The sequence below is a fragment of the Dermacentor variabilis genome, chromosome 9, assembly GCF_050947875.1.
Source record: "Dermacentor variabilis isolate Ectoservices chromosome 9, ASM5094787v1, whole genome shotgun sequence".
NCBI classification, from domain to species: domain Eukaryota; kingdom Metazoa; phylum Arthropoda; class Arachnida; order Ixodida; family Ixodidae; genus Dermacentor; species Dermacentor variabilis.
The window spans coordinates 109,977,844-110,004,302 of record NC_134576.1 but is presented as its reverse complement, the minus strand read 5'-3'; the positions used below and the strand labels follow the sequence as shown (position 1 = coordinate 110,004,302).

The window sequence follows — 26,459 nt, the reverse complement described above, 5'->3', positions numbered from 1 at the left end:
GGCACTCATTGTAGAGGCGCTCGACTGAAATAACGACTAATTTATATCTTGGAATTCTCTTAAGTCATTGATATTAACACCTGCTTTTTGAGCACTCGCAGCTCTTTTCCACTTTCCTCAGAGCCTTGTATGTCAAAGTAACTGCACACGACAGAACAAGTCATGAGACACCTTCTGCGAACCAGGGTGAGAGGCACCGCTTTAGTCTCCCTTCTCTTGACTTTTGGTCACCGGTGCTGATATGAAGGCAGCAATTGCAATCCTTCTGTGCTACATGGCAGATCCTGCCAAATGATAGTTTTCAGTGGTCACAGTTAAAATTACAAATGTCAAATTCTTTACTCAAATACGAACTGAACAGCAAGGACAGCAGACTCCCTTTAAGGCGAACTCGAAGGGACCATGAAAATTTGTTTTATCACAAGAATAATTGGCAACATGACTAGGTGCGTGCAGATATCTTACTTCAAAACAGTAAATGAAAGACTTACAACGGGGGCAAAAAATGACAAAAAGCATTTATTTAGCTGAACTTAATAGAAAACTGTCTTCAAGTGGTACGCTTGCTTGGTTTCATCCAGTCCGTGATGGATGTTTGGCGCTTCTGCGCAAATCAACGAGCAGCCACAAACAATGTCAACTTGCCTAATGACCTTCATGCTGCCAGAAAAAGTTCACTAGGCATATGCCGCCTCACAGGTCATCAGTGCAGGCTCCGAGCTAGCGTAAGTACGAAGGAGCGCGCTGAGCACATGGCGAAGCAATGCTAGCTAGAGGAAAATCTAGGTGACATTGAGCAAAGTGGGGAAGGAGAAATGAGGCGAAGAGTTGCCGAGAAAGAGGGTAGGCAGAGGTGCGCTGGGTTGACCTCCTCTGGCATTTGCTACAGGTTATGTTTGCAATACAGATGTACCGGGTTTGTCTCGTAATATTATCCTCGCATGCCATGCCATGTGTGAGTGAAGGCATGCGACGGTGAGCCAATGATGGCAGGTCAATCTCGCGTAAGCAAAGGAGGAAATGGGGGTGAGGAAGCACGTCATCTTCCGTTGCATGCATGGAACCGGGAAGGGGAGGGAGGGGGGTGTTTTACTTCGGCTGCACGCAGTCGTGTAAGCTTTAGCTTGAAAGCGAAATGCTTTGGGGCAAGGTCTAGGTAGGCCGATGGCTCGTAGCTTTGCATGCGCCGTGTTCACGTCATTCAGGTTGCATTGAAGCGATGGACAGGCCGAAGGTCCCTTCACTCGCTGCTGCTGCGATTCCTCACGCCAGCGTTTTGACAGCAAGTGTTCGTGGTCATCGAGTGTGATGTGTTCATGTTTACCTGTGTGTGCTGTCGCCATGCTTGTCAATTTAGTTAATAAGCAAATGAAAGAGGTGTTCTGCTCCGGCAGCTGCTCCATATGGTGCAGCCGTGCAAGCCCCATCTTGAATACAATCTGCGATGTGGACAGTCCATGTGCACTGAAGGCCAACAGCTTCATGTGCGCTGTAGCACCCATACTTTTGTGCATCATCCGCATTCATGAAGTGAAACGTCACTGGCTTTTTCTGTTTTCTCCTCTTGTTTTTGCCTCTGTGCACGGGTGAGGTGCGCTGCAGGTCTCCAGTAGGGTGCTTCGATGCACGTGTCTTCAGCGCATCGAGGCACCCTCTCCTGCAGATCGGCAGCGGTCATCCCAAATGTTCGTCTGAATCGAAGAACATGTCTTAAGCGGATTTTTTTTTTTTTTTGCATTGAGTCTACGGCAAAGCAAACAAACGTTCCCATTTCGTTTGGGATATGCGAGACTTCGGCTTGACCGAGTTCGTCTCAACGAGAGTTCAATTATATTTGGGTCAAATTTCACACACCCCTAAATTTAAGCATGAATTGCCAAGTTATAAAAGTTCCTGTATGCAAGATTCGCAAGAGTGAACTTATCACTTGATTTCATTTTTTTTTTCTTGACTTCAGACTCCATGAGGCTCTTCCAGACATGAAGCTTTGATGTCTTGTAGAGCGATTATATGCTTTACACAGTATCAAATGCAACCAAAGGTTACAAAAATATTTTGTTTTTTTATACCCAGTATCCTACGCACCACTGTCAACAGATGAACCTTGAGGACCTATATATAGTTTGTCATTAAAAGAAAAAGAAAGAAAGGAAGGACGAATAGGGGCAAGCAAGCAACACTGTCTTAATTCAAAACATAATTGTGCATACTTGTTTAAGAAACTTCATTCTTGAACGTCACTTTATGCGTTATTTTTGCCTGCTGCCGTGCTCTAGCCAGACCAGGCGTTTTGAGGCACTTTCGGTTATATCGCGATGTCAGTGCGTTGCTTTCAACACACAGTGCTTTCGTACTTTTAATCCTCAGCTATGTGTGCGCGCGCGCGCGCAAAGGAATAGGATGATGAGGATTGAAAGCTATCACCATAAGCGAAGGTGACAGGGCCGCTTATAAGCTAACTTTACAGCTGTCAATGTATACCTGCAGTCGTTCGGTGAGCCCTGGCAACGACTTGAAGATCTCCTGGACATCCTCGTTGAGGTTGCGCTGAACTTCGAGCAGGTCGTCAGGGATGGACTTCTGCAGATTCAGGGCGGACCGGAAACCGTCGAGCTGGGACTGAAGCGCCGTTTTGAGCATGGCTTCGACAGACGCCTTCTTGCGGCTGACGCGCTTCTTGTACTGCTGCACTTTTTCCAGCTGCTCGGGCACTTGCAGCATCGTGACGATGTGCTTGATCGCCGTCGCCTTGGCCTCGGCCTCCAAAGCGTTCACGTCCATGGCTGTCCTAGTCCCACGTTACTCAATTAGGTATTGTAGCCCTGGTTCGGAAATGGAACGAGCGTCTGCTCGCGACGTCCCCTCTTCCGGGGTTGAACGGTGTCAGCGCGCTGTCCTATCGGCAACCGCCATTTGTGCGGGCTGCCTTTCTAAATCCGTAACTTCCCGCTCGTGTCACCTGATAGACATAACGCAGCTTAAAAGTTACGACGTGGTTAATAAATAGAAGAGCAGGAAGCGACGGCAAGCACAAGCCCAACGCCCCCAGCAAAGCGTATATGCCGGTGCGTCCTATGATTACCTTAGTTTATCCAACGCGCTCTAGTAAGTGGATCAAAAATATATCTGACGTAAGGGGCGCTCGTGTCGCATTTTGAGCTTACACAGCAGAATCGTAATACTGTAACCGTACTGCTGGATTCGGCTGATAATGGTAGATCCCATTTAGTTGTAATTCCCTACTAGTTTCTTTTTAGAAAGTATGATACCATAAGAATCACCATTCCTTCAGAAAGCTTTACAATGACTTCAGCTACCTTACGAAACAAGCGACACAAGCGCCGCCGCAGCCTATTTTTCGCAAGGAGACTGGCATTTTTACCTCTTGTACAATACATTTTTATACACTATATGTAAAATGATGGTGATAATGAAATACTGCTTCACAAACATGTTTAGTTCACATTCGCCTAAATTAAGCAAGACTGCAAATATGGGGCGGCAAATAAGAGTTTCTTGTAAGTGAACAGCAACCAAATAATGATGTTGCTGAACACACGACTCTGCGGGCTTTTTTTTAAGCGTGACATAACCGATTATTTCGCTTTTGCAAAAGCGTTTCACCAGTAGCACTTTAACAGTACTTTAGACAGCGCGTTTGCTAGCCAGGTATTTAACGGCCGTGGGCTGCCTTGTCCGCATTTTATCGCGTCTCCAGAGTCTACGCGGCGACAGACACATCACGCCCTGTACGAAGCCGCGTCTGAAGCGCAACGTCGCTCCTTTCTTCTCTCTCCTCGCCGCGGCGTCCATCTTTAGCTTTCGCACCGCCATCTCGGCTCGCGGAACAGGCCTCGCTGCTGCACGCCGCTTTCCACGCCGCATAAAACCTCACTCATCGCCATGGCTCCACCGTGCTACGCTGACTTGGGCAAGCAGGCGCGTGACCTGTTCAACAAGAACTACCACTTTGGCGTCGTGAAGCTCGACTGCAGGTCCACCACCCAGACTGGCGTCGAGTTCAACGTGAGCGGTACGAGCCTCAATGACACCGGCAAGGTGAACGCCTCGCTCGAGACCAAGTACAAGGTTCCCGAATACGGCCTCACGCTCAAAGAGAAATGGAACACCGACAACACGCTCTCGACCGAAATCTGCACCGAGGAGAAGCTCGCTCGCGGCGTAAAGGTGGCCTTCCACGCCAACTTTGCGCCCCAGACGGGCAAGAAGTCGGGTGCCCTGCGAACGGCCTACAAGCTCGAAAACGTCCACCTCAACGGTGACGTCGACCTCGGACCCCCGGGACCCGTCGTCCACGGCGCCGCCGTGCTGCACTACCAGGGCTGGCTCGCCGGCGGCCAGGTCTCCTTCGACACGACCAAGAACCGATTGAGCAAGACCAACTTCGCCGTCGGATTCCAGACGGGCGACTTCGTGCTCCACACTAGCGTCAACGACGGCCAGGAGTTCACCGGCTCCGTGTTCCAGCGCGTCAACCCGCAGCTGCAGACCGGCGTCCAGCTGGCGTGGACCGCCGGCACGAACGCGACCCGCTTCGGTCTGGGCTGCGTCTACGAGCTGGACCAGGAGACCTCGGTGCGCGCCAAGGTGAACAACTCGGGCCAGATCGGGCTCGGCTTCACGCACCGCCTGCGACCGGGCATCAGCTTGACCCTGTCCACCATGCTGGACGGCAAGAACTTCAACCAGGGCGGACACAAGCTCGGACTCGGACTGGACCTCTCGGCGTGATCTACGCCGCAGTTCCTTGACCTCTCGCGCCACGCCGGTGCAACACTTTCTGCTGCTTAGGCCCAACAAACGCACCACGTTGCATGTCTCGACCGACCCCTCCACATTTCTTCTTTTAGTCTGGGGAGAGAGAGTAAAAGTTCTCGAGTAACCATTGGGACTACGAAATAGCGAAACCAGTTATTTGCATTTTGAGGGTCGTCCCCCTTTTTCTTTCCTTCAGTGTTTGTGCATCTCGTCACGTGGCGAGTGCGTATGGGTGTGTACAGTCTTGTATCATCGGGACTTGTAAACGTGTAATACCCTGTACCGTTCTTTTTTTTTTTTTCCTTCAGGTGTCTTTGCGAGTGAGTATAGTGAAGTCTAGTTGAGTGACTGAAGAAGCTTTAGGTGTTCACTTTGTGCTTTCTTTCATTACATTTATTTTGTTGCATCTCCTAGGAGAAGCACCGAAAGAAAAAAAAAAGCAAATAAAAACCGTTGGCTAAGCTCAGCAACAACTTGTGTGCTCTTTTGAAAACCTCCCTTTGCTCACTGCTGAATGACATGCTTGGTGGTGCAGTCAGCATAAGCTGAGTGTCCAGTGTCAGAGCTTGCAGTGGAAGCTGTCTGAAGCTTTGCTTGAAATTTCATGCTTGTTGCACTTTATGTCGCAATGTGCCACATCCAGAAGCAAGCTACAAGGCATCGGCAAGGTGAAATTCTAACCCGAGCCACACTTTACATCTGCTCAGCCTAAAAAGCTTACCCGATTGCTTAGCATGGAGCTCCACGTTGCAACTGGCACATGATCCCTCTAAAGGTGCGAGAAAAAAAGTGTTGGAATGACATAGAAAACTGGCTTGGTGGCTATGGTGACACTAAGTCGCAAGTTGGATTCCCTGTCGCAGTGGCAGATGGGTATAGAATGCAAAACCTCATGTGCCTGTGCCTTGGGTGCACAGTTAAAATTTGCTTAAAGGCCTGCATCACTCGTGTCCTTCATAGCTCGCTGTGTGCAACTTTGGGTTATTGAATCCACCCCATCTTATAGCTCTAGTGTTCCTTGGTCATTAAAGCATAAGTATCACTGGTGTCCGAGGCACCAAAATGTTATTCTGTGAGCATGGATGATTTATCGAAGAATGTGAGGATTTTTGCAGGGAAGGCTTGAAACAAGAACTGTATTGAAGTACTATTAGGATGGGCAAATAGCATTAAGGAAAAAAAAAAGTCCTACAATAACCTCATCAGTCACAGTTGTCAGGCAAGCATGCTTTGTTCTTGCGTCATCCAGACCCTTGAGCTGTCTTTCAGACCCCATAGTGCAAATTACCTGCTGGACTTCAGCCGAAGAATTTCCCCATGGAGCCGATGGCTTCTCTGCATGGTTTGATCTTGTACAGTTTCAAGCAAAAAGTTTGGAGACCATGGTGGTGTAAAAAATGTTTCCTTGTAGCCTGTTTTATATATATATATATATATATGCATGCCAATTGAGATCAAATAGTTCAGCTTTCCTGTGTGTGTTTGGGCAATGCAATGTATTGAAGCAATTACACATTGCGAAGATGTGTTAGAAGAAATTATTTTTTGCTGATGGCATAGTCTCCAAATTTTTGCTTTTAACCGTACAATCTTCAAACAAAACAATACTTACATAGGAGTGTACATAGCAGAAGGACGACACAGTGTCTCCATGTTGAACTACATTTGTTTCACAACTAATAGCGCTTATTTGTTATATTGGGCAATGTTAACTGTTTTTTCAGTTTTGCAGAGAGGAAGAACCTATACCTATGGACAACTTTTTATGGCAACGAACAGAAGGCTGCAAGCTTCTGTACATGTGTTGTGGTTCCAAGTAGTCTGGCAGAGTTCGATATACTTATTACAAAGAGTATTATTCGAAGTGGCAAACAACTAAGAAGTAGAGAACTAAAAAAGCCATCTCCTATATTCACTTGTACAACGCCCGTTTGTTCACAGACATGTAGCTTGTCTAATGTTCCTATTTTGAGTCTCTTCATAAATGTCAAAACGGCTTTGCCTTCCATGTGTTCTTTCATTGTATCATCATTAGCCTATTTTATGTCCAATGCAGGATGAAGGTTCCTGCCAGCAATATCCAATCGTACTTCTTTTCATACTTAGCAGACAACACAGCAGAAGCTGTGCAAGAAGCAGTCACGGATCATGATTGAGCCACATTGGGATCAAATTTTTTATCGCGATTGGCTCCCATCTGCAGCTTGCACAAGGAGGCCAATCGAGATGGAGAAATTCGATTGTGATCAAAAGTGGCTCCTGTGACTGGGGCATTAGTTGCTGTCCTAATCAACTTCTGGAGCACAACTGCAGTTCTTTGAAACTGGCAATCAAGTGTTCCATCAACCTCGCAAAGAATATCAGCAATAACAATGTGCCATCTACTGGCCTGCTTAACCTTACACCTATTGTTTTACAATCCATCACTTGTGATACAGTCCCATTAGCTACTCCTCAAGCTTCTTTGTCATCCTCCAAGTTTCAGCTCTCATGAACTAGTCTTACTTCTAAGGATCTGTTAATGCAAGGAGTTGGCGGCTCACCTTCCTTTGGAGATGAATGGCAATGTTTGTGCGATTAACAATCTTTGGTATGGTGGATGTGCAAATGGTGATGGTATGTCTTGCATGTTAAGATGTTTAGCATGTTACGATGATTATTGCATCTCCATGCTATATCCCCCCTTGCCATCTGTGAACTGTGAAAACAGCGATCGCACTGCCAACCACAATGCCGAATGATACCACAACACAGTTGATGTCGTCGTTGAAACTCCACAGTGCTGAAATCCGAGTAGGAACTCCATGGCAACCCCCACTATCCCCAGCATCCTACCTGCAACTTTGTTGCAATGACTCTCCGTCAAGCAGCCGCGCTCGACACGGAGGTGCCTGCTGCAGATGGGGTGCTACAGCTTTAACCTATTTAAGGCTACGCACCCCTCGTGTCACCCTGACACATTCATTCTGGGGGACGGCCAAGAACGGGCACGTACCCACACCATACACAACCGGGGGCCCAAGCTAGTTGGCAACTGGGGTCACTGGTTAAGCGAAAGAGGTTAGATACAAACATATCGCAAACTGGGTGAAGTTCTCACAAAATGCCAATTGCATTAAATGAAAAGCAATGAGGACAGCACGAGAGTTTGTCAAGAGTGGGAGAGCATGCTTTTCTATTCCTCTTTCTTGTCCTCGCCGCCCTTTTTCTCCATGCCTTCCCGATGCTTCCGCTGCTTCTTCGTCTCGGCCTCGTCGATTGGAGCCGGCTTCACAAATGGAATGAGTTCCCGGTACTCTGCAAGCATGAGCAAACATGACTCATTTAAAGCCCTCATTCGATTGGCAAAGGCGAATGCGCCTGTCACAGACGAGGAAATTTAGTTGACTGGTTTGACATCTCGCTGGTTACTACTGCGCTAAAACTTGGTTTTCAGCGATGTAGAGCTATTGGCTGATCCACAAGGGAGGCCCTGGTGGCCCGGGCCGCCTTTGAGGCATGCCAGCTGACAGTAATGAGCGTGGAACAAGTCGCTCTCTCTTTCCCCCCCTCCCCCACTCCTCCTTCACTGTATTCTTTAATGAGTCCTCTCCCCCATGGAGGGTACCCTGGATCTGGCCCTTTGAAGAGCCTTGTCAAGCTTGGAGCCAGAGAAAGCCTGCCAAAGCTGAACGTACAATTTCAAAAATTTAAACGCAAACAATTCGGAAACTATTCCAATGCATTGTACCATTTCCATGATCCCCTTAATTTGTAACAGTGGCTTAATTCGAACTCCAAAACATACACTTGAGGCTACCGTAAAAACAGGAATATAAGTTGAACTTTTTTCAAGAAACCATTGCGAAAAGTCAACCTTCGTCTTTTATACCAGACATTTGCGGAAAAACTACGAAAGTCTTGCAACAATGGGCGGATGAAGTAAAGAGCCGCCTTCGCCATCGCCATGAGCAGCAGCGTGGCGTGGCGACATTGTGGCACTGCCAATTTGCATTTACGTTGTCACAAAGTTATATTGGTTAAAGGCTGCTTTTTCACATTTTGTTTCAAAATGAGCGGAAGCCGACGGCAATTCACCGTCGCCTTCAAGAAAAAGGCGATTGAGTGCGCGGAAGCCCACGGCAACCTCGCGGCACAGCGCGAATTTGGAGTATCCGAAAAGAGCATTCAGTACTGGCGGAGGCAGAAGCAGCAAACCAAAAGAAAACGTCATTTCGTGGGCTGACCGCAGAACTGGAAGACAAGGTTGCTGAGTTTGTCCGGAAGCTGCGTTTAAGATCGCTGCCTGTGACTGCCGAATGCATCCGTTTGAAAGCGGTAGAGATCGCGCGCACCTCTGGGCTGGGCAGCAAGAAGCACTCGTCATCCGACTCTAGTTCGGACGACTCTGATCAAAGGCGTTGCTCTGGTTCGGAGTAGCGCTTGTGCACTTCGTGCCCTTCTGTGTACTGTACACCCGGCCAATTTTTAACAATATCACGCGACCATCGATCCGCATGTTTGTCAGCACCTTGTCATCATGGCACAGAGCGGCGAAATAGCGAAAGTAAGCGCACGTGTACACATGCGCGTATCTCGTTTGTTTCGCTGCTCAGCGCCGTTAATAAGGTGCTGACAAGCACGCGGGTCGATGGTCGCGCGATACTGTTAAAAATTGGCTGGGTGCACATGCAAGCAGCATTTAAATAAATACTGTCACTATTGTGCATGAGTCGCATTTGTTTCAAGGTAAGGGTGTATTTCGGTACTTTAGCCATTGAAAAAGATTTTTTTCATTTTTATAATTCGTTAGTTGGGGAATCGACCTACATTCCGGTCCGACCTATAGTTCGGTTTTACGGTAACTACTACATGCTTAGAAACTGGCAGCAGAGTGATTGCACATCACACTGTTGTGTAATTGCACACAAAATGTGTTTGTTGCTCTTCACGTTTCAATCTTTGAGAACTGTACACCCATTAACAAAACTGTGCGGAGACCAGGGATTCTGTGAAAAATCCGAATTACTTGGAAACTCAGATTGACAACTTGAATCTAAAGAAGGCTCTTCGTCTCATGCTGGTTGAGTCGCATTTCAAAAGCAAGGAACAAAAAGGCGCTACAGATTACTTCAAGCAATAAAAGAAGATTTGAATCTAAGAAGATTTGAATCTGCTGATTTTGCCGCTGATTGTAAATTTGACTTTTCGGATGACTCGACCAAATCTGAAGATTTGGTTTAGTCATCTTTGATCAAATCGACCAAATCTTCAGACTTGGTCGATTTGGTCAAGTCATTTGGACCAAAGTCAGATTAGCGGGAGTCGACTGTATCACCGAAAGTACACTGCTTCAGATCTTCAGAACAGCTCGTGGAACACGTTGCATGCACGGAGCATCAGTTGAAGTACTGGTGATGACATGTAAGCACTCACCAAGTGGCATAAATGGCCGCAACGCCTCAGGCACGACGACACCCTCCTCTGTCTGGTTGTTCTCCAGGATAGCACAGATCACACGAGTTGTGGCACACATTGTTGCATTGAGCATGTGCACGTATTCAGTCTAGAAAAAAAAAAGTAAAGTGTATCTATGTACAATACCGTCATCTGTCTTAATGTGGATGTGTTGTAGAGGCCACTCAAGTACTGCAACATCCGATTCTCATGCATCGTAGCCGGACATACAAGCACAGTTTAATTTCAACACAACGGTTGGCAAAACTGGCACTTAGTTATATATTATGTCGTCAGTAAAGATTGGGCACGTGCCAAAAGAACCACTGCAAGGATGTCTGAAGCATGAAGATTAGACAAATACACATACTAATCATCATTCCAACAGTAACCGTACTATCACAGCACCGGAGTTGCCGCTAGTAACTTTTGCAGGAAACTCGGTGCATTCTGCACAGCACCGAACAAAAAGTCGTCACCTGTGCATTCATCTTCTTGGTCTGGCCATAACGGACTAGTAGGCGACGTGCCTGGTAGTCGAGGCAGTTGGAGCAGGACACCAGCTCTCGGAAGGCACCCGATCCGGGAAACCACGCTTCCAGGTCGTGCTTCTTGGCCGCTGCATTGTTCAGCGCTCCTGGAAAGCGATGAAGTTGGACAGATGATGCATGCGTGCAGGAAGTGCAAACCATCATGCACTTTGTAAGGCTTAGAGGCCGGCTGCAACGAAATACAGCAGACTTCCGTTTATTAGACTCCGGTCAATTTTGATGCCGGCCAAAGGTCCCAATGCGTCTTTACGGAACCAAAGTTCTCTTATTTCAATCCTAACATTTGTCTTTGCTGGATAATTCAAACTTGACCAGTCGGCACGCGCGCATGAACCCTGTGGTGATCCTAACAGTGGACTTGTGAGTCTCAGCATGTCTCAGCTGAGCTTAGGAGACAGTGAATGCGCTGAACGCAAGTCGCCCCTTGTTGAAAACGCCTATTTTTAGCCTGTAAGATTTTCGAGCAATTATGGTAGCTCACAATGTCCGATTACATAAGTTACCTGATTATAACACGTGCCTTTCTTTTTTGCATAAAAATTGGGGCTAGAATTGCCTGCGTAGTGCAACTGGATACAAAACCATAACTGCCTTTATGGCATTTGCATACTTTATAGCATAACACAGTCATATTGTTGTGAAGCTGGCTTTAGGAAACTGGCAACACGCGTTAGACCTCTGCCCATTTTTCTTGCAAGAAAATCGGGCGCGTATTAGATTTATGACTTGTTTGGGAGCTCTAATGTCATTTCTACGTTAACTTTTTACTTTGGACACACAGAAAGTGAACAGTGCACATTTCATCTTGAGGAATCTCAGAATTGGGTAAACACAGCCACATAAATGAATGGCGTTTTCTTTCTGCAACTTGTTTAATTCGACACAATATATAATTCAATAATTTCATCGGTTCTGTCAGAGTTGAATTAACGGAATTTGATGGTACTGGACTGAATAAAAATTCTAGCTTCAGATAGCATAGCTATTGAGCAGCATCCACGAAAAATATTACATTTGAAATGAGTAGATGCATCACAAAATGCTAGCAAAAATAAACGTTTTATATAACGGAAACTTATAAGATAATGCTGTCAGTTTCACTACTCAGAGATAATACACGACCCACAACATATAGAAGCAGCACAGCTCCTCAAGATGACCTCCAAAGTAAGGCTACACCCACAGCTGCCCACGGCATGCTGAAAAACTTGGGAAGTGACATGCTGAGACATACGTCATACAATGGAATCTCATTAATTCAAACATGCTTAATCAGAACTTCAGGTTTATTCAAACTAATGCCATGATCCTGTCAAAATGACGTGCATTTATATTTGACAGAACACCCAACAATTTGAATGCGTAAGCACTTGCGAAGGTTAATTCGAACATACCATGCCGCCCCATCTGCGCTCTCAGTGGCACACTAACTCGGGCGGTGACACTTCCGAACTGGCAGCGCGGCCGCGTTCTGGCTGCTGCTCCCATTTTCCATTGCAAGTACCGTATTTTTGCTTATATAGCCGGCACCAGAAGTTCACAAAATGTAACAGTAAAGACAGGGGTGCGACTTCACTTCAGCGATAATTTTGCTTAAAAGTGCAGCTTCATGGCAGTATGTGACGCGCTGCCATGAAGCCACAACTTCTGAAACACGTTACAAATGTGCTAGCTTAGTGCACCTACATATAGGTGCTGCACATAAGTCCTACATTCAATCAGCTTCCTTTAATTCAAACTCCCCTTAATTAGGACAAACCTTAGGGCCCCTTCGAGTTTGAATTACCGAGATTCGATTGTATATAATAACCACCAGCTGCATGCGTCGTCTGCTTAGGAACCACTTAAAGGCTACTAATATGCAAATTGCAAGCACAAATTGGAGTTAGCTAGCGCAAGACAGGGGTAACTGGAGATCGTAAAGAGAAGCCTTCATCCTGCAGTGGACATAAAAAAGATAGGCTGATGATGATGATGAAAATTACTCAATTACTAGCCCTGCAACTTTGCCAAGATTGCTCCAATAGTATAGTAGTAATAGTAACTTATATAATAAATTTAGCCAAAGTGAAATTTTGTTGCAGCTGGCCTTCAACGGAGCTGTCCAACTTAGGTAATGCAACTTCTGCTACTAATGGCAAGTGGGTGTTCCTTGCCTGGGCTACACAAAGGCCATTTTCCTAGTTTGCAAGTACACTTCTCTGCGTTGCATGTTTGTCCAACTAGCTGCAGCACCAGTCGTGATTCAAGCGAAGTCGAAGTGTTAGCTGTCCAGACTGGGGTTTGCCTCTGGCACATGGTTTCCTCACAAGAGCAGTTCTACATTTTCCATATTTTAAGACAAACTGTGCTCATACGCACAGATTTCAACAATGAATGCACCACTGTTATTAGCCTGGCAAACTGAATAGAATGAAAGCTAGCTTTACAATTACGAAAAGGTTTCATTTCACAGCTCACTCTATTCGTGGATAACTTTCCATGGCAATTAAGAGAAAGCTGTGAGGTTGGAGCTTCTGCACGTGTTATTGCACCAAGTATTCTGGTAGCGTATTACGTTGCTTTTAGTTTCTTGGAAGGGATATTAAGGTGAAAGCGTTCAGTGGCTCCTAGGTTGAAAAATCTGTAGTCCAGAGTTATTGAAAAACTGACCATTCGGCATTATGGCACCGAAATTCAATGGCGCCAAAATCGATGGTGCCACCCACGACCACTGGTGGCATTTGAACCCATGACCTTCGGTGGGAGTCGAACCCTCGACCTTTTGGTGGGACCAAAATTCCATGGCACCGAAATTGATGATGCTACCATTGATGGTCGAACCCATTAACATTTGTGGGAGTCACACCCATGACCTTTGGTATTAGTTAAGGTGAAATTAAAAAGGCCTAGTTAAGGCACTCGGACCTCCGACCTTAGGTGGGACCAAAATTCAATGGTGCCACCATAGATGGTCGAATCCCCGACCACTCGCGGGAGTCAAATCCACGACCGTTGGCGTTAATTAAGATACATTTAATTAAGGCACTCGAACCCACGACCTTTGGTGGGAGAAAAGAAGTAATAGGGAATAACGCGTTCGAATGAGAATGTCAGCTAATTTAATGAATGTCTTGCGAGTGCGCAGGCTTCCGCTTCTATCCTCTTAGCGTATGCCAAAGTGACTGTCAACTTTTGAATCGGCACAGCTTCCACATCCGACATTCTACAATTGCACAAATACGTGAGAGGAAAAGCAGAAAAGTCAAATTTAACACTCTGTGATCTATTTTATCTTATTCTGCCAATGTTGATTTTTTATTTTCTCCAGCTAATACAGGTGAGAATATGGGACTTTTTAAAGGAGTGCTATTAATTGTACATGCTTTGCCTTAGTGGCTCTCCGTTTCTTGCCACAAAAAGTTGTCTGCGAGTATAGATTACTTAAGAAGCCAGATGTTAACATTAAATAAATTGCAAAATGTGATCACCTAGTATATAAAATGCTTTATCTATTACAAATTATCTTTGCTAAACTCTCATTAACTCCAATTCATATAATCACAAAAGAATTTCAATGTAATCAGTACTTTGATATGAGTAAAACTGCAATGCACTAGCCATGCATTGTGAAATGCAGAAAAGTAATCTGAGACCATAAAGCCACTGTCTGTGCATAAAAACATGACATATCATAACTCAGAGTATGCCAATATCAGCATGGAATACACATAGAGCATTCTGAGGCAATATAATTAAGAAAGTGCTTAGCCACGCTTTTCAAGTACCCATGTTGCTCACCGCCAATCGCACTGCCAATCACACCGCCAATCGCATTGCCAATCGCACCACCACTCTCAAAGCACACATGTCATTGGTGCTAGTGACGGGACCACAGTGTCTACATCGCAATGTTAAGTCAGAGTGAGCATGTTATATCAGAACTCTGCGACTCATTAACAGCTTCTCACCTGACACAATGCTGACCACACGGTAAGGAATGCCCAGCTTTTGACAGAACTCTTCCGCATTGCCAATCATCTCGTCAAACATCTCCCACGACTTGTTGTCGTGCGGCGAAGTGATGCAGAATTGCTCCACCTGGTGGAAAGCAATTCAGTGATGAGATCGGCTGACGTCACGAGCTGGAGATGCAAGGCGCAAGTTGCAAAGAAGCTGCCTCTTTCATAAACCATAAGTATAGGCCATCGGGCTTGCTGTAACAGTCATGTAAACATTTACGCATGTGCACGAATAAAGTATAATGGTGGCAAGAATTTCTCAAGACCTCAAAAGATATTTGTATCATCTGAAATTCTAATTATCTATAACAGACCGCAATCAGAGCAGCAAAGCAAAGGTAAGACAGTCCTGTTTATTTATAGTGATTACGTTTAATTGAAGGAGTTCTCGGTGACCTTGGAGTAGACACTGCTGGAATGCATAACTTCCCACTTGTTCCTTTGCCTAGATAGCCAGCGCTCATTGCATGCTGCAGCGAGCCCTTTTCAAGTACATACACTGCTGCCAAGATCACGGAACACACAAGTTCAGTACGTTGACTTTCCAATTGGATACAGCGGCCATACTCCCCTTACACTGACAGGCCTCTTGGCCACTTAGAAATTCTTATCACCCATTGCAGCCCAGTAGAGCATTGGAGTCATTCCAAGGCTTTTAGACAGGAGTTTCTAAATATTTGTACCACCACAAAATTTGGATCCACCATGATCATATCATTGAGATTCTGCAACATAATGCAATCATGAATATAACGATACGGAGGCTTTCAAAGACCTGGAAGGGTATTCTGTAAGTGTCCCATTAAGTGGACTGTCCATCTCAGTGCGCACCGATTGGACGATCGGATGGAGCTTGAAGCTGGCAGCACAGGCAGGCGCCAATAGTCACCGCCAGCTCTCAAGCTCTATCCATTCAGCATGCGCTGAAATGGACAGTCCACTTAGTTGGACACTTACAATATAAACCCCCTGGTCTATGACATGAACTAATGCCATGCCACGCAATCATAACCACTGGCTTTAATATACGATGCTTTAGCATAGCATCCTGTGCAATTTGCCAAGAGTGTGTGCCTTTGATGGGAGCAAGGCCGCCTGCACATGCGCTAAGGTCCACATGAATGTGCATCACAATGTATTAGACTAAACTAACACAAAGTCATAAAAGCCTCTGTTTAGAGAGCTAAACCGATGCCCTGCAATCCAACGAAACTGATATCTGCTAGATGCTGGCCTATATCGGAGACAATGCTTGTAACCAGCTGAAGACAAGGACGCTAGGGCAAAGCAACATACAGCCCAATACCTTGAGCCTAACAGTTGCTCTGTTTGCTGTGTCGTTACTACTCCTTTGCTCTTCAACCCTGTGCTCAAGTGCTCTAGATAAAAGCACTAACGACTGTACAGGCACAAATCACCATCATGACCACCCTATCTACTACGTCCGCTGCAGCACGGAGACCTCTCCCTGTCTTCTATCCCTGGCTTGTGCTAGCCGATTCCAAGTTATGCCTGTAAATTTCTTAATTTCATAACACTACCTAGTTCTCTGCCGTCCTCAACTGCATTTCCCTTCCCTTGGCACCCATTCTATAACTCTTAATAGATCACCAGTTATCTGGCCTACGCATTACATGGCCTGCCCAGCTCCATTCTTTTCCCTCTTAATGTCAACTCGAACATTGGCTACCCTAGTTGCTCTCTAATCTACACAGCTGCATATATACAATACAATACAACTTCACTCATTTCGATACAGGCGCGCACCAGACAATGACAGGCACCAACCGATATCTTGCCTTGGCACCCACTATTAGCTTTAATAGGAGATCGGTTATCTGCCCTATGCATTAAATGGCCTGCCCAGTTCCATTTTTTACCCTCTTAATGTCAAATAGAATAGTGGCTACCCCATTTGCTCTGTAATCTGTGCAGCTGCAAATTCGATACAATTTTACTCATTTGGGTACAGGCATGCACCAGCCAACAACGTGCACCCCCCAATGTTCTGCCTTGGCACCCATTTGGTAACTCTAATACAGACCATCAATTATCTGCCATATGCATTAAATGGCCTGCCCAGCTCCATTTTTTTTCCCTCTTAATGTCAACTAGAATATCGGCTACCTCCTTTTAATCTTAATCTGCACAGCTGCAAATGACGCGCACCAACCAATGTGCTGCCATACCTTCTCATACTGACCTTCTCAAACTGGTGGACGCGGAAGATGCCGCGGGTGTCACGCCCATGCGAGCCGACCTCCTGACGGAAGCAGGTGGAGATGCCAGCATAGCGGATGGGCAGAGCTTCTGGCGACAACCACTCGTCCCTGTGGAAGGCTGCGATGGGTTGCTCCGAGGTGGCAATCAGGTACTTCTCGTCCACCGCACCGTCGCCACCCTTTCCAATCACCTGGTTGTTAGAGAGACTGCATTGACTGATTGATAGTTGAGAGTTTGACGTCCTAAAACAGCACAGGGGTTATGGAAAGCATCATAGCGGAGAGTTTCAGATTAATTTCGACTCAGGCGGCCCCTTAACATCCACCCAAAGCATGGTACACAAGTGTTTTTGCACAGTAAACCTGAGACCTTGTTCAATCAGTAAATGGAACTGAGTCACTGCACCAGATGTCCCTCAAGAACCACGTGAATATTTTAAAGTATTAAATAGTGAACACAGTAAATGTCCTTATCAATGAATGGACCATTTATTTGAAAGGATGGCCATGAAAACTTGACATAATGGCACAGAAGAGTCGCGACTGTTACGCCTATATCGAATGACTTCTGTCAGCACATTCAATATAAAAGACAGTACCTATATACAGGGCAGGGTGCTCCTTCCCTCACCACTTGTGTTACACTAGTGCTGCACCACCCACAATGCAAACTGGGTAAAGAATACTGTTTACACAATGGAGCCTTTGGCCACCAGTGGTCACTCAATGACCAGCTACATGCAGCCACACAGCCCTGCAATTCGAAGCGGACTGATTCTGAATGTCAGTGAGCACTTCAGGCAGTTCAACAGTGCCGCCAAAGGAAAGCATGGCTGTACTGAACTTGAATGTCAGGCCACATTAGTTTATAGTGTCTGAAAGTTTTTGGGAGCTAGACTGTTAGAATAAAGTAAGAAATGTGAACTGAAATAAAGATTGTGATCATTAGCAAAAAAACTATTTAAAGGGATACTAAAGGCAAATATTAAGTCAAGCTAAAGTGATAGATTCGTGCTCGAGAATCTCTAAGGCATCAATATTATCGCGAACAAGGCCTTAATAATCGAGAAGTTGAGGTAAATGCAGGACATGGTTAGAGACTCCCCCAGGACATTCAAGCGCTGGCCCAATGACGAAAGCACTCCTCAGTTAAATTTTGCAGCTAGTACTCGGACAGTCATTGCAAAAAACATCCTTGTATTGTATTATTAGACGAAATAATGTGCTACTCGTCCAGTTCTATTTCATTTTTTCAAAAAAACTCATTGAAGTCACCCTTGACAACCACGTGAGCGGTCGAAAGGTTTCATTTTCGCTCGACTCCGCACCGCCCACGCCTTCAGGTTTCACTATTTTCGTTATCACGTAGTGCTGCGATGGTTATGCTGGCGCACGAAACGCACAAACTGCAAGTAGCAGACAATTCAACTTCCATGTGATGATGCGAGATGCCCGAACGATCTACGCCACTTGACCAAAAGCAGCTGCATCGGCGAATCAACCACTCTGTTTTGGCTCGGTAGCGCCATCTGCCAGGCGCCACTTTACTCACCGACTACAGCAAAGGGTGGTGATGGTGTATGCAGTGTGACCACTCCACCAGTTGGGTGGCGGGAGATTTGAATTTCGAAAAAGGCATTCAGACCCTTCAGATGCAATTTTTCTTGTAAACAAAGTCTTTTTTTGGCACGAAACAAGCATTGCGAGGTTTTTGGAATGGTATCCAAACAATACACATTGACTCAGTATTTGCCTTTAATGTCCCTTTAATCTGAGGCACTATCTACTTACGAAGTCCTGACTCCGTGATAACGATTTTGCGGAAGCATGCAGGTTGCAAAGACTTGAGGTGGTTCATGGCTGGTGACAGATGGACGCTCGGTTGCACCAACCATTTAGGGTTACGATGGCCTAATGCTTCGGCCTAGCCCAGATACCACAGCTTCATAAAAGAACCCTCAATCTGTGAACGGTTACACGGTTATTACCTCTGTTACTTGCAAAAATTAAAAGATTAAAAAGGAACGCTATAGTAGTTTGAAGTGAAGAAACTGCAGATGAAGCTAAAGTTGATAAAATTTGGTGAAAAATCCTTAAAAATTATTTGAATGCTCAAGATGTTGGCTGCGGATTAAAAAAAAAAAAAATCAGTGACTTCTTTCTGTGTAGGGATGCTGTGAACAGACATGTTCCACAGTCAGAGCAGAAATATTCTACACCACAGGCAAAAGAAATATTCATGAAATATTACTGAAACTGTGCCTGAAATTTCGATTGCTGTTATGCATAGGTTATAAATAAACGTGGCACTGCTGCTGGTAGATTTTAATAAGCGAGCAGGTCCGAAAACTCAGCCTCTGAAAAATCGGAAGGTAACTGTATCTGCATTCTTCTGAAGTGAGATTCGGCCTGAAATGACTACAAGTGAAAAACCTCTAAATTCTTGCAGACAATACAACAGCCATAAACAAACTCTACAAATTGGACATTTTATGATAAAAATGTAAATGTTGACAGGTACAAACATCCCACTTTAGCACCTCTTCAACCTTTCCATACAGCAAAAAACAATATAAATATACCTGGTAGCAAAGCTTACATAGAAGCCCATACATTCAAAACATGGTGGTCCATGGGGCTTAGCGCCATCTGTATAATGAGGGAACACTTCTGGCGGAAGAAAAATAATGTAATGCCAGATCCGTTAAAAATAGAAGTGACATCATTTTGTTCTCAAAGGCACGAAATTTGTTTTGATGGCCTGCCATTAGAGCTGTATATTCAAATGTCGCGCCCTTCGACTTTATGGGCGTTTCAAGCTTTCAGTGTGGAAAGTGATGCAGCAGAAGGTCAGCCGTATGGGTGTCGAAATCACACCCCTGCACGAAACATACTTTCTTTGGAGGTCGACGAAAGCTTTAGGTGTAGAGTGCTGGTCCTATCGTCGGATGCCAAGCCCATCGACCAGCGCAGTCGCGCGAAAACAACTAAAGTAAACAATCATCTGGTGGTCGCAACTCACTACTTTTGACTGAACATGTTAAGAAACGATGAAGCTACCCGCGTCAACAAATTCAGACAAACGTCAACAAGCAAACCAGCACAACGTCTGAGGGGGGCGTCTTGTAATAGGTGAACTTTACAAGCGTACCTTTCTGCACACTTCAAGACCTGCATTGCACTGCACTCTAAAAACAGTTGCACCCTTTGGGGTGTATATTTGTCCTACAACAATAATCGTCATCTGTCTTGCTCGCATTTCTTTAACGCTGCGAGCCCGGTACTTCCCGGTCACGAACGGCATGCGCGTTATCAGTGTGACGCAGCATTCTCGACAGGAAAGTAGCGAGCGCCGAGTTTTCAAGAAAGGAAACGCAAGCAAGGCAGATGACGATTATTGTTGTGGGACAAATATACACCCCAAAGGGTGCAAACTGTTTTTAGAGTGTGTAAGTGATAACAGAGTCAACAATCCCTCTTACGATGGGCCATAAAGAAAGGTAATTACTGATAATGACAACATTAAATAGAGTTGTCTTTTCTTTACTCGTCACACATGTATAAAATTGAATGGTAATTTTATTTTCGGTGAATGAATTTAATTGTCGTTTCCTTTAATTAAAAAACACTTTTTTCTTTTCCAATGTTTGTTCCCTCTAAACAAAGTCGCGCTTCAATTGCTGCTACCATAACCACCATAGTTGATGTCGGTGACAAATTGTTCTGAACTGCTTTTCGTCCAAAGCTTCGTGACCTATCTGGATCGACCTTGCAGAGAATGACAAAAATTGTGCCAAATTTACCAGACGCTTCCTAAAAATGTGGCACTCAGGCTACCATGTTTGCATGTAAGCATTCAAGCAGCCCATAATAAAGAGAAAAAAAAAAAACAGCAACAAAAAAAACACAGCACTAGCCTACTAATGTTAACAAAAGCTGCCATTTAGTGCCAAAAAACACCAACAAGAAGTAAGCTGATGATCATGCTCGTTATTGGTTCACATTGCAAGGTATTGTTCCTTGTGACAAAACAATACTCGTCATCGGCTATACTGGAACAAATTTCGGTGATGACTATATTCATCAGCGGTAGTGAAAGGGCTAAAAAGGTTCAACTGGGGCTGCTGCCATAAGTATGTGTGCGCACACCACTTCAACCGCCCACCTTGTAGAGCTCCTCGTCGAACTGGCTGAGCTGCGCCACCTCCTGCATGATTTCCTTGCGCATGCAGAAGGGCGTGTACAGGGGCGAGTAGCCCTTGGCGTGCAGCATCTGCAGCGACAGCTGCAGAAGGGCTTGCTCCAAGAACACAGCTGCATTCTGCACACATCAGCAAGGGAGCAACCTGTTCTCAAGCACACTGTAAATATCCAAAACTATGCATAACATGTCTTTCGGTAAGCTCACATTGTAAAAAGTGACATAATGCTTGGTAAACTTTGTCTACCTTAAAGGAGTACTGACTAGGGTAGCCAACCATCCTTAATTCAGCAAGACAGTCTTGTTTTTTTAGGCAGTAAATGTCCCCGAGTCTTGACTTGACCCAGTCGGAGGGGCCCAAAAGTCCCGACTGTTGCTTTCTTTTCCTTCTGGCTAACAATAAATAGACCAGATTTTCGTTCCTAAAATGCCTGACAGCTCATTTGCACATTCTTCTCTTTAGTCTTGTGCTGGAATTCTCATAAACATAATGGTTAAGTTGTTTTTGTCTTGGTTCTAGTTCTGTTATAGGCCCTAATTGTTCACAGCACCTCTCTCTTATAGGTAACCATGTTAGCCAGGCGCCTTTCCTTTTGTCAAGAAGCTGTAGCATGGGTGCTCCAATCTAAATACATGTAAAAGGAGAATTCATTTTTCTTGGCAACCACTGCACCAAATTTGACGAGGCTTGTTGCATTTAAAATCTTAAAATCTAGTGACTGTAGGTTTCGTAGTTTCTATTTAGGTCATAAATATTTTATTAAAATTGGAAAAAATCGAAAATTTTCACAATACAAAGCTACACGTTCACAACTCTGTAACTCAGCAATAAAGATATGATAATACAATTCTGTGAATTGCATCTAATAGCGCATCTAAGGCGGACAAAATTTATATGTTACACATGAATCTAAAAAAATTTAGTAATATGCAAATACAGCTTTTGCAAAACCCTTGTAAACAACGTAATATCTGTACTTGGTGCAGAGCTATGAATTTGTAAATTTCGTGCTTCTATTTTTTTCAGACTTTCTAATTTTTGAAAATTCTTGTAACAAAATTCAGAAACTAAATTGAAATTCCGCTTCCAACAGTCACTAGAATTTAACTTTCTCTCTCAAATGCAACAAATTTCATTAAAATTGGTCGACGGGTTATCTCAGAAAAACGTTTTTGCGTTTTACATGTATTTGAATAGGCCGCGTCGGAGTTGGGCCCGAGCTAAAGCTTCTTCTTAACTGCAACACGACAAGACAAAAAATTTGTCCAACACGCTGGTGGCTCCTGGCACTGACACAGAGTCTGTCATTGCCAGCAGCTTCCCTACCCCTCCTACACTCAGGTAATTTCCTGCATCCACGTAATATGGACGTGTCCTAGATACAATAAACCAGATAGGTATAGACAATCCTGAAAGACTTTAATGACCTGCTCGAAGGAAGATGATCAAACAGAAGTCATCCACATGGCTTTGGACACCACTGAGCTCCAAGGAGCATCAGCCATCTGAAAAGGGAGGAGCAAGCCAAAGAGACAGGAAGACTCTTGACTCCTCGGGGCTATTTTTGCGGGTGCAAACAAACGTTATTTCTCTCTCTCCTGCATGAATGATACAGCGACCACAAACAGTGACCCCAAACTCTCTCCAAATGTAATTGCAAACCAACCATTAGGTAGTAGCCACGCCCACCAGCTGTGACCGAGCCCCGATCACCATCCATTCCATTGATCATGACAATCAAGTCGACGTGCGAGTACTTCTTTTTTGTCTCGACATCTCCGTGGGTCTTTATCACAGCGTTTTCATCCTGGAGATAAACAAGAAATCGACAGTCACTCAGAGCAGAGGAAATTTCTGCCTCTACCACCACTGAATTTGGAATTGTATGGTATTTTACGGCAGCAAGATCACAACAACCAAAGACAAATGATTGCTTCCGAATAATGATGTACAACAACAACAACAACAACAACAACAACAACAACAATATAATAATAATAATAATAATAATAATAATAATAATAATAATAATAATAATAATAATAATAATAATACCACAAGTGACATGGCAAAATTATGTGGGTTACATTCTCATATTTGAATAAAATATGAGTTGGACATGTCATAGGATTGAATGATCTGTTCATTTAGCCCTTCCGTCAAACTTTCGAGAGCTCTACTCCAACATAAAAATTTAAAGAAATCTATTCCTTTCTTATAGTAATGTTAAAGGTCCACAACCAAACATCATCAGCAAGTGAAAGAACACAACACACACATACACACAAAAATACAGTGGATTTCCAAGACTTCTCTGGCTCTGAACTCATCTACTGCAACAGTAGCAGGCTCCCACAACTGGAACCTTTATCTACTCAAGAACTCACTTAATTAGCAATACACATGGTGATATCCTCGTCTATGCGATGCATACAACACTGCACAAATTGCCAAGTGTCAAAGCTGCATGATAGCACAGTGGTTAGCGTGTCAAGCTCCCAGGTGCCCATTGCAGCTGGGCATGAATCTAAGGGGAAGTGGTGGACAAAGTTTATTCGGTTTTGCCCTATAGCTAGGGTAAAGCTGAGGTTGGGGAGATGACTGACAATAACCCAATGACGACAATGGCTGTCATCGTCAGCGCAACAGAAAGGACAAACAGAATTTGGAGCCCTTAAGCTGCTCTCGCAACTGCTCTCACTTTGTTGCACAGTATTGTATACTTTCTCTGCTAACCTTTCCATGTTTTATAATCTTTTTAAATCCGATCAATGCTTCAGAGCCTGACAACCCCAGACATATGGTCACTTTTGCAAACAAGCAATATCAAGATAAACTTAACCAATAATGATGTGATCATTGGTGCAAGCTGCAGAAAGGTGTCAATCACAGTTGAAAAATTCAGTCTCTATCAGGCTCGATCGCGACCAAAAGTGCCCCGTGTGACCAGAGTATTAGAAGAGGAGGAGGAAAGGGACGCACACCTCATCATTGGAGACAACACACGACTCGTGAAGCCAGTTGCCCATTTCACGGAGTGCAGCATTTCGTTCCGCTTCATAGGTGTCGAGGTCCTTGTTGCACTGAACTATGGCTTCGTCGATGAGTACCCTAATTCGCTTTATCTGATTGACAGTGAGGCTCTGAAAAGAAAGAAGCAGAAGCACCAAAGTCTGGCTTGAAAATTCCCTACAGAGATGGCAAGAAAGAAAAGCACCAAAATTTAATAAATGCTGTGATTTCTATGAAACCAAGTGAAGTGTGAGGTTGAGAAAAGTTTCATGATGAGAAAGGCAGAGGTCAGCTTGAAGTACATTCCTCTAGCCAGCTACTTTGTAACAGGGCAAGAAAGAGGAACAAACAAGATGGACAAAGATACATGAATAAGGCAAAACACGTAGCAGGCAAGTCTAGTCATAGCTTTGAGTTCAGGCCTGTACCTCAAAACAGGCAAGAGCATCAGCCAACTGTACAAACTGCAATAACGCAATCAGCCAACTCGATTTCACCTTATTACATAAGAGAATATGTGCACCCCTGTGCTTGTTAAAGGCAAATAACCCAGTAATGAGCGCAGCACGAAACAACCAAAATCAAAACAACCAAGCTGCCATGATGTTGCTATTCAGCTGCTGAACATATGGTGGTGCAATTGGCTCCCAGACGCTGTATATGTACTCTGATGGAGGTGCAGAACAGGTGTAGTACAGTGGGGAGCAATGGCAACTTGTGCAAGTTAACAGGCACATGTGGCTCAAAAAATAACCTCAAATCCGTCCGTAAAGCATCTCTCATGGCCCAGGAAAACCTCTAGAATGTCAAAACAATTTGATCGATTGACCAGCCTCATGCATTAACAGGTTCAGCCTGTGTTGCCTGGTTGATGTCATTTTAATGTCAAATTTTCTTGGCAAAGCAACTAATCAGTGCGAATGAGCATAATACGTCATAACAATGGGCACAAAATTTGTCAATGCATGACAGCATCGCACGCACGTTTAAAAACTACTGTTTAAAACTGGGTTAAAACTGGGTCAAAACTGTTGGTGCACATAATTACGAGATGAAACTTTCTTTCATTTCACTTCATCAGTAACAGGCCAAGGTTCACTGTTAGGGATGTCGGTGTGGAAATGTAGTGGGCTGTGGACTGCAAAGTTCTTTCCAGTAGCTTGTGAAAAGCTCATTAGGAAGGTGATATTGTGATTTACCTGTAGCACCTCCGAAGTAAGTTCGCTCAGCTTTTCAACCACACTGTCAGGTAAGTGGTCGCCTTCGCCGACGTTCTCCTTTTTCTGAAACCGGGAGAAATACCGAGAGATAACAATGAACAAGCCCTGCTGGCCGCCAAGACATGACAAAACAATGAAACGGGAGCAACATACTGCGAGACAGTATTACAATAGCTAGTTTTCCGGAACATTATAAAAGAACAAAAAAAAAAAAAACACTGAAGGCGGCACATGTTCGTGGCAAACCTTGCTGGCGACATCGGTCCGACGTTGAAACTCAAGTCGACACGTGATAAGACACACCAGCAACCTACCACGAACTTCTGAAGCCATGCCCACCTGAGTTACGTTTCAGGTTCGATTCAGCGTGAAATTTGTAGCAGGTCGCCCCATTCAAGCAACGCGGCAATTTGCACTCGACTAGCTGTCCTCGCCTTACCTTCATTTTCTGGCCAATCTCCTTGCTGCACAGGTTTTTCAACTTGTTCCAGTTGTCCAGTTGATGCCTCACTGCGACAAACGGAGCACGGCAACGAAATATCAAACTTCATATTTAAAAAAAATTTCTTTCCGGCGAAGTTTATATTCTGCAACACTCCGAGAAACCGAGTGACGAAACGAGGGGCCACGATTGCTGCATACGCCACGCGCATGCAAAGCGGCAAACGTGGTTTACCAGCCGCTTGTCACACGCACGCAAGGCACCGCACACACAACTCACGTTTTCGCCACACTGTATCGGCATCGACGACTTTGTCCACGAGTCCGGGATCTTTAAAACGTCTTCGCTGGTTCTCCCGTATCTTTTCGGGGTCCCCACCCTTGTCGGCGCGGAAAAGTTCTAGGTCCAAAACCATGTTTCTTCTTGCCGGCTGGTCGATGTGTAAACTCTGAAGTTGGCGAGGCTGGTAAGGCGAGGCACAGGCAGAGAGCCGGCTTGGAGCAATGCTTGCGAAGCAACGCGTGGCAGTTTTTGAACGCTCGAGGGCAGCACAGACACTATTACTTGGGGATTGGCCACTTTTATTACTCTATC

At 44.8% G+C, this 26,459-nt stretch overlaps 3 protein-coding genes across 3 annotated transcripts in view; 1 reads left to right on the top strand and 2 right to left on the bottom strand.

Annotated features, from left to right (window-relative positions):
• Sec6 (Exocyst complex component Sec6) overlaps positions 1–3,314 on the bottom strand; it is a 31,755-nt gene extending 28,441 nt beyond the window's left edge. Inside the window, exon 1 of the mRNA XM_075668988.1 lies at positions 2,482–3,314. Coding sequence (XP_075525103.1) covers positions 2,482–2,781 — 300 coding nt within the window. The 5' untranslated portion in view covers positions 2,782–3,314. The remainder of the gene's footprint in view (positions 1–2,481) is intronic.
• Positions 3,315–3,616: 302 nt separating this feature from the next.
• Positions 3,617–5,252, top strand: LOC142557276 (non-selective voltage-gated ion channel VDAC2-like). Its single transcript, XM_075668992.1, has one exon. The coding sequence runs from the start codon at positions 3,904–3,906 to the stop codon at positions 4,750–4,752; it is 849 nt and encodes a 282-aa protein (XP_075525107.1). The 5' UTR covers positions 3,617–3,903; the 3' UTR covers positions 4,753–5,252.
• SerRS (Seryl-tRNA synthetase) lies at positions 4,960–26,374 on the bottom strand. Its single transcript, XM_075668990.1, has 11 exons — positions 26,145–26,374; positions 25,863–25,933; positions 25,403–25,486; positions 24,176–24,334; positions 22,858–22,998; positions 21,155–21,310; positions 16,971–17,180; positions 14,717–14,846; positions 10,695–10,852; positions 10,195–10,324; positions 4,960–8,076 (listed from the first exon to the last, which is right to left on the bottom strand). Exons 1-11 carry the CDS (start codon positions 26,278–26,280, stop codon positions 7,955–7,957), a joined length of 1,497 nt encoding a protein of 498 aa, XP_075525105.1. The 5' UTR covers positions 26,281–26,374; the 3' UTR covers positions 4,960–7,954.
• Positions 26,375–26,459: the final 85 nt, after the last annotated feature.

Coding starts and splice junctions, on each gene's coding strand:
- LOC142557276 (XM_075668992.1), top strand. CDS start 3,904: ATGGCTCCACCGTGCTACGCTGACTTGGGCAAGCAGGCGCGTGACCTG.
- SerRS (XM_075668990.1), bottom strand. CDS start 26,280: ATGGTTTTGGACCTAGAACTTTTCCGCGCCGACAAGGGTGGGGACCCC. Junction 10,853..14,716: donor TGTGGTCAGCATTGTGTCAG/GTGAGAAGCTGT, acceptor ATCGCTTTCCAG/GAGCGCTGAACAATGCAGCG. Junction 10,325..10,694: donor CCAAGAAGATGAATGCACAG/GTGACGACTTTT, acceptor TTTTTTTTCTAG/ACTGAATACGTGCACATGCT.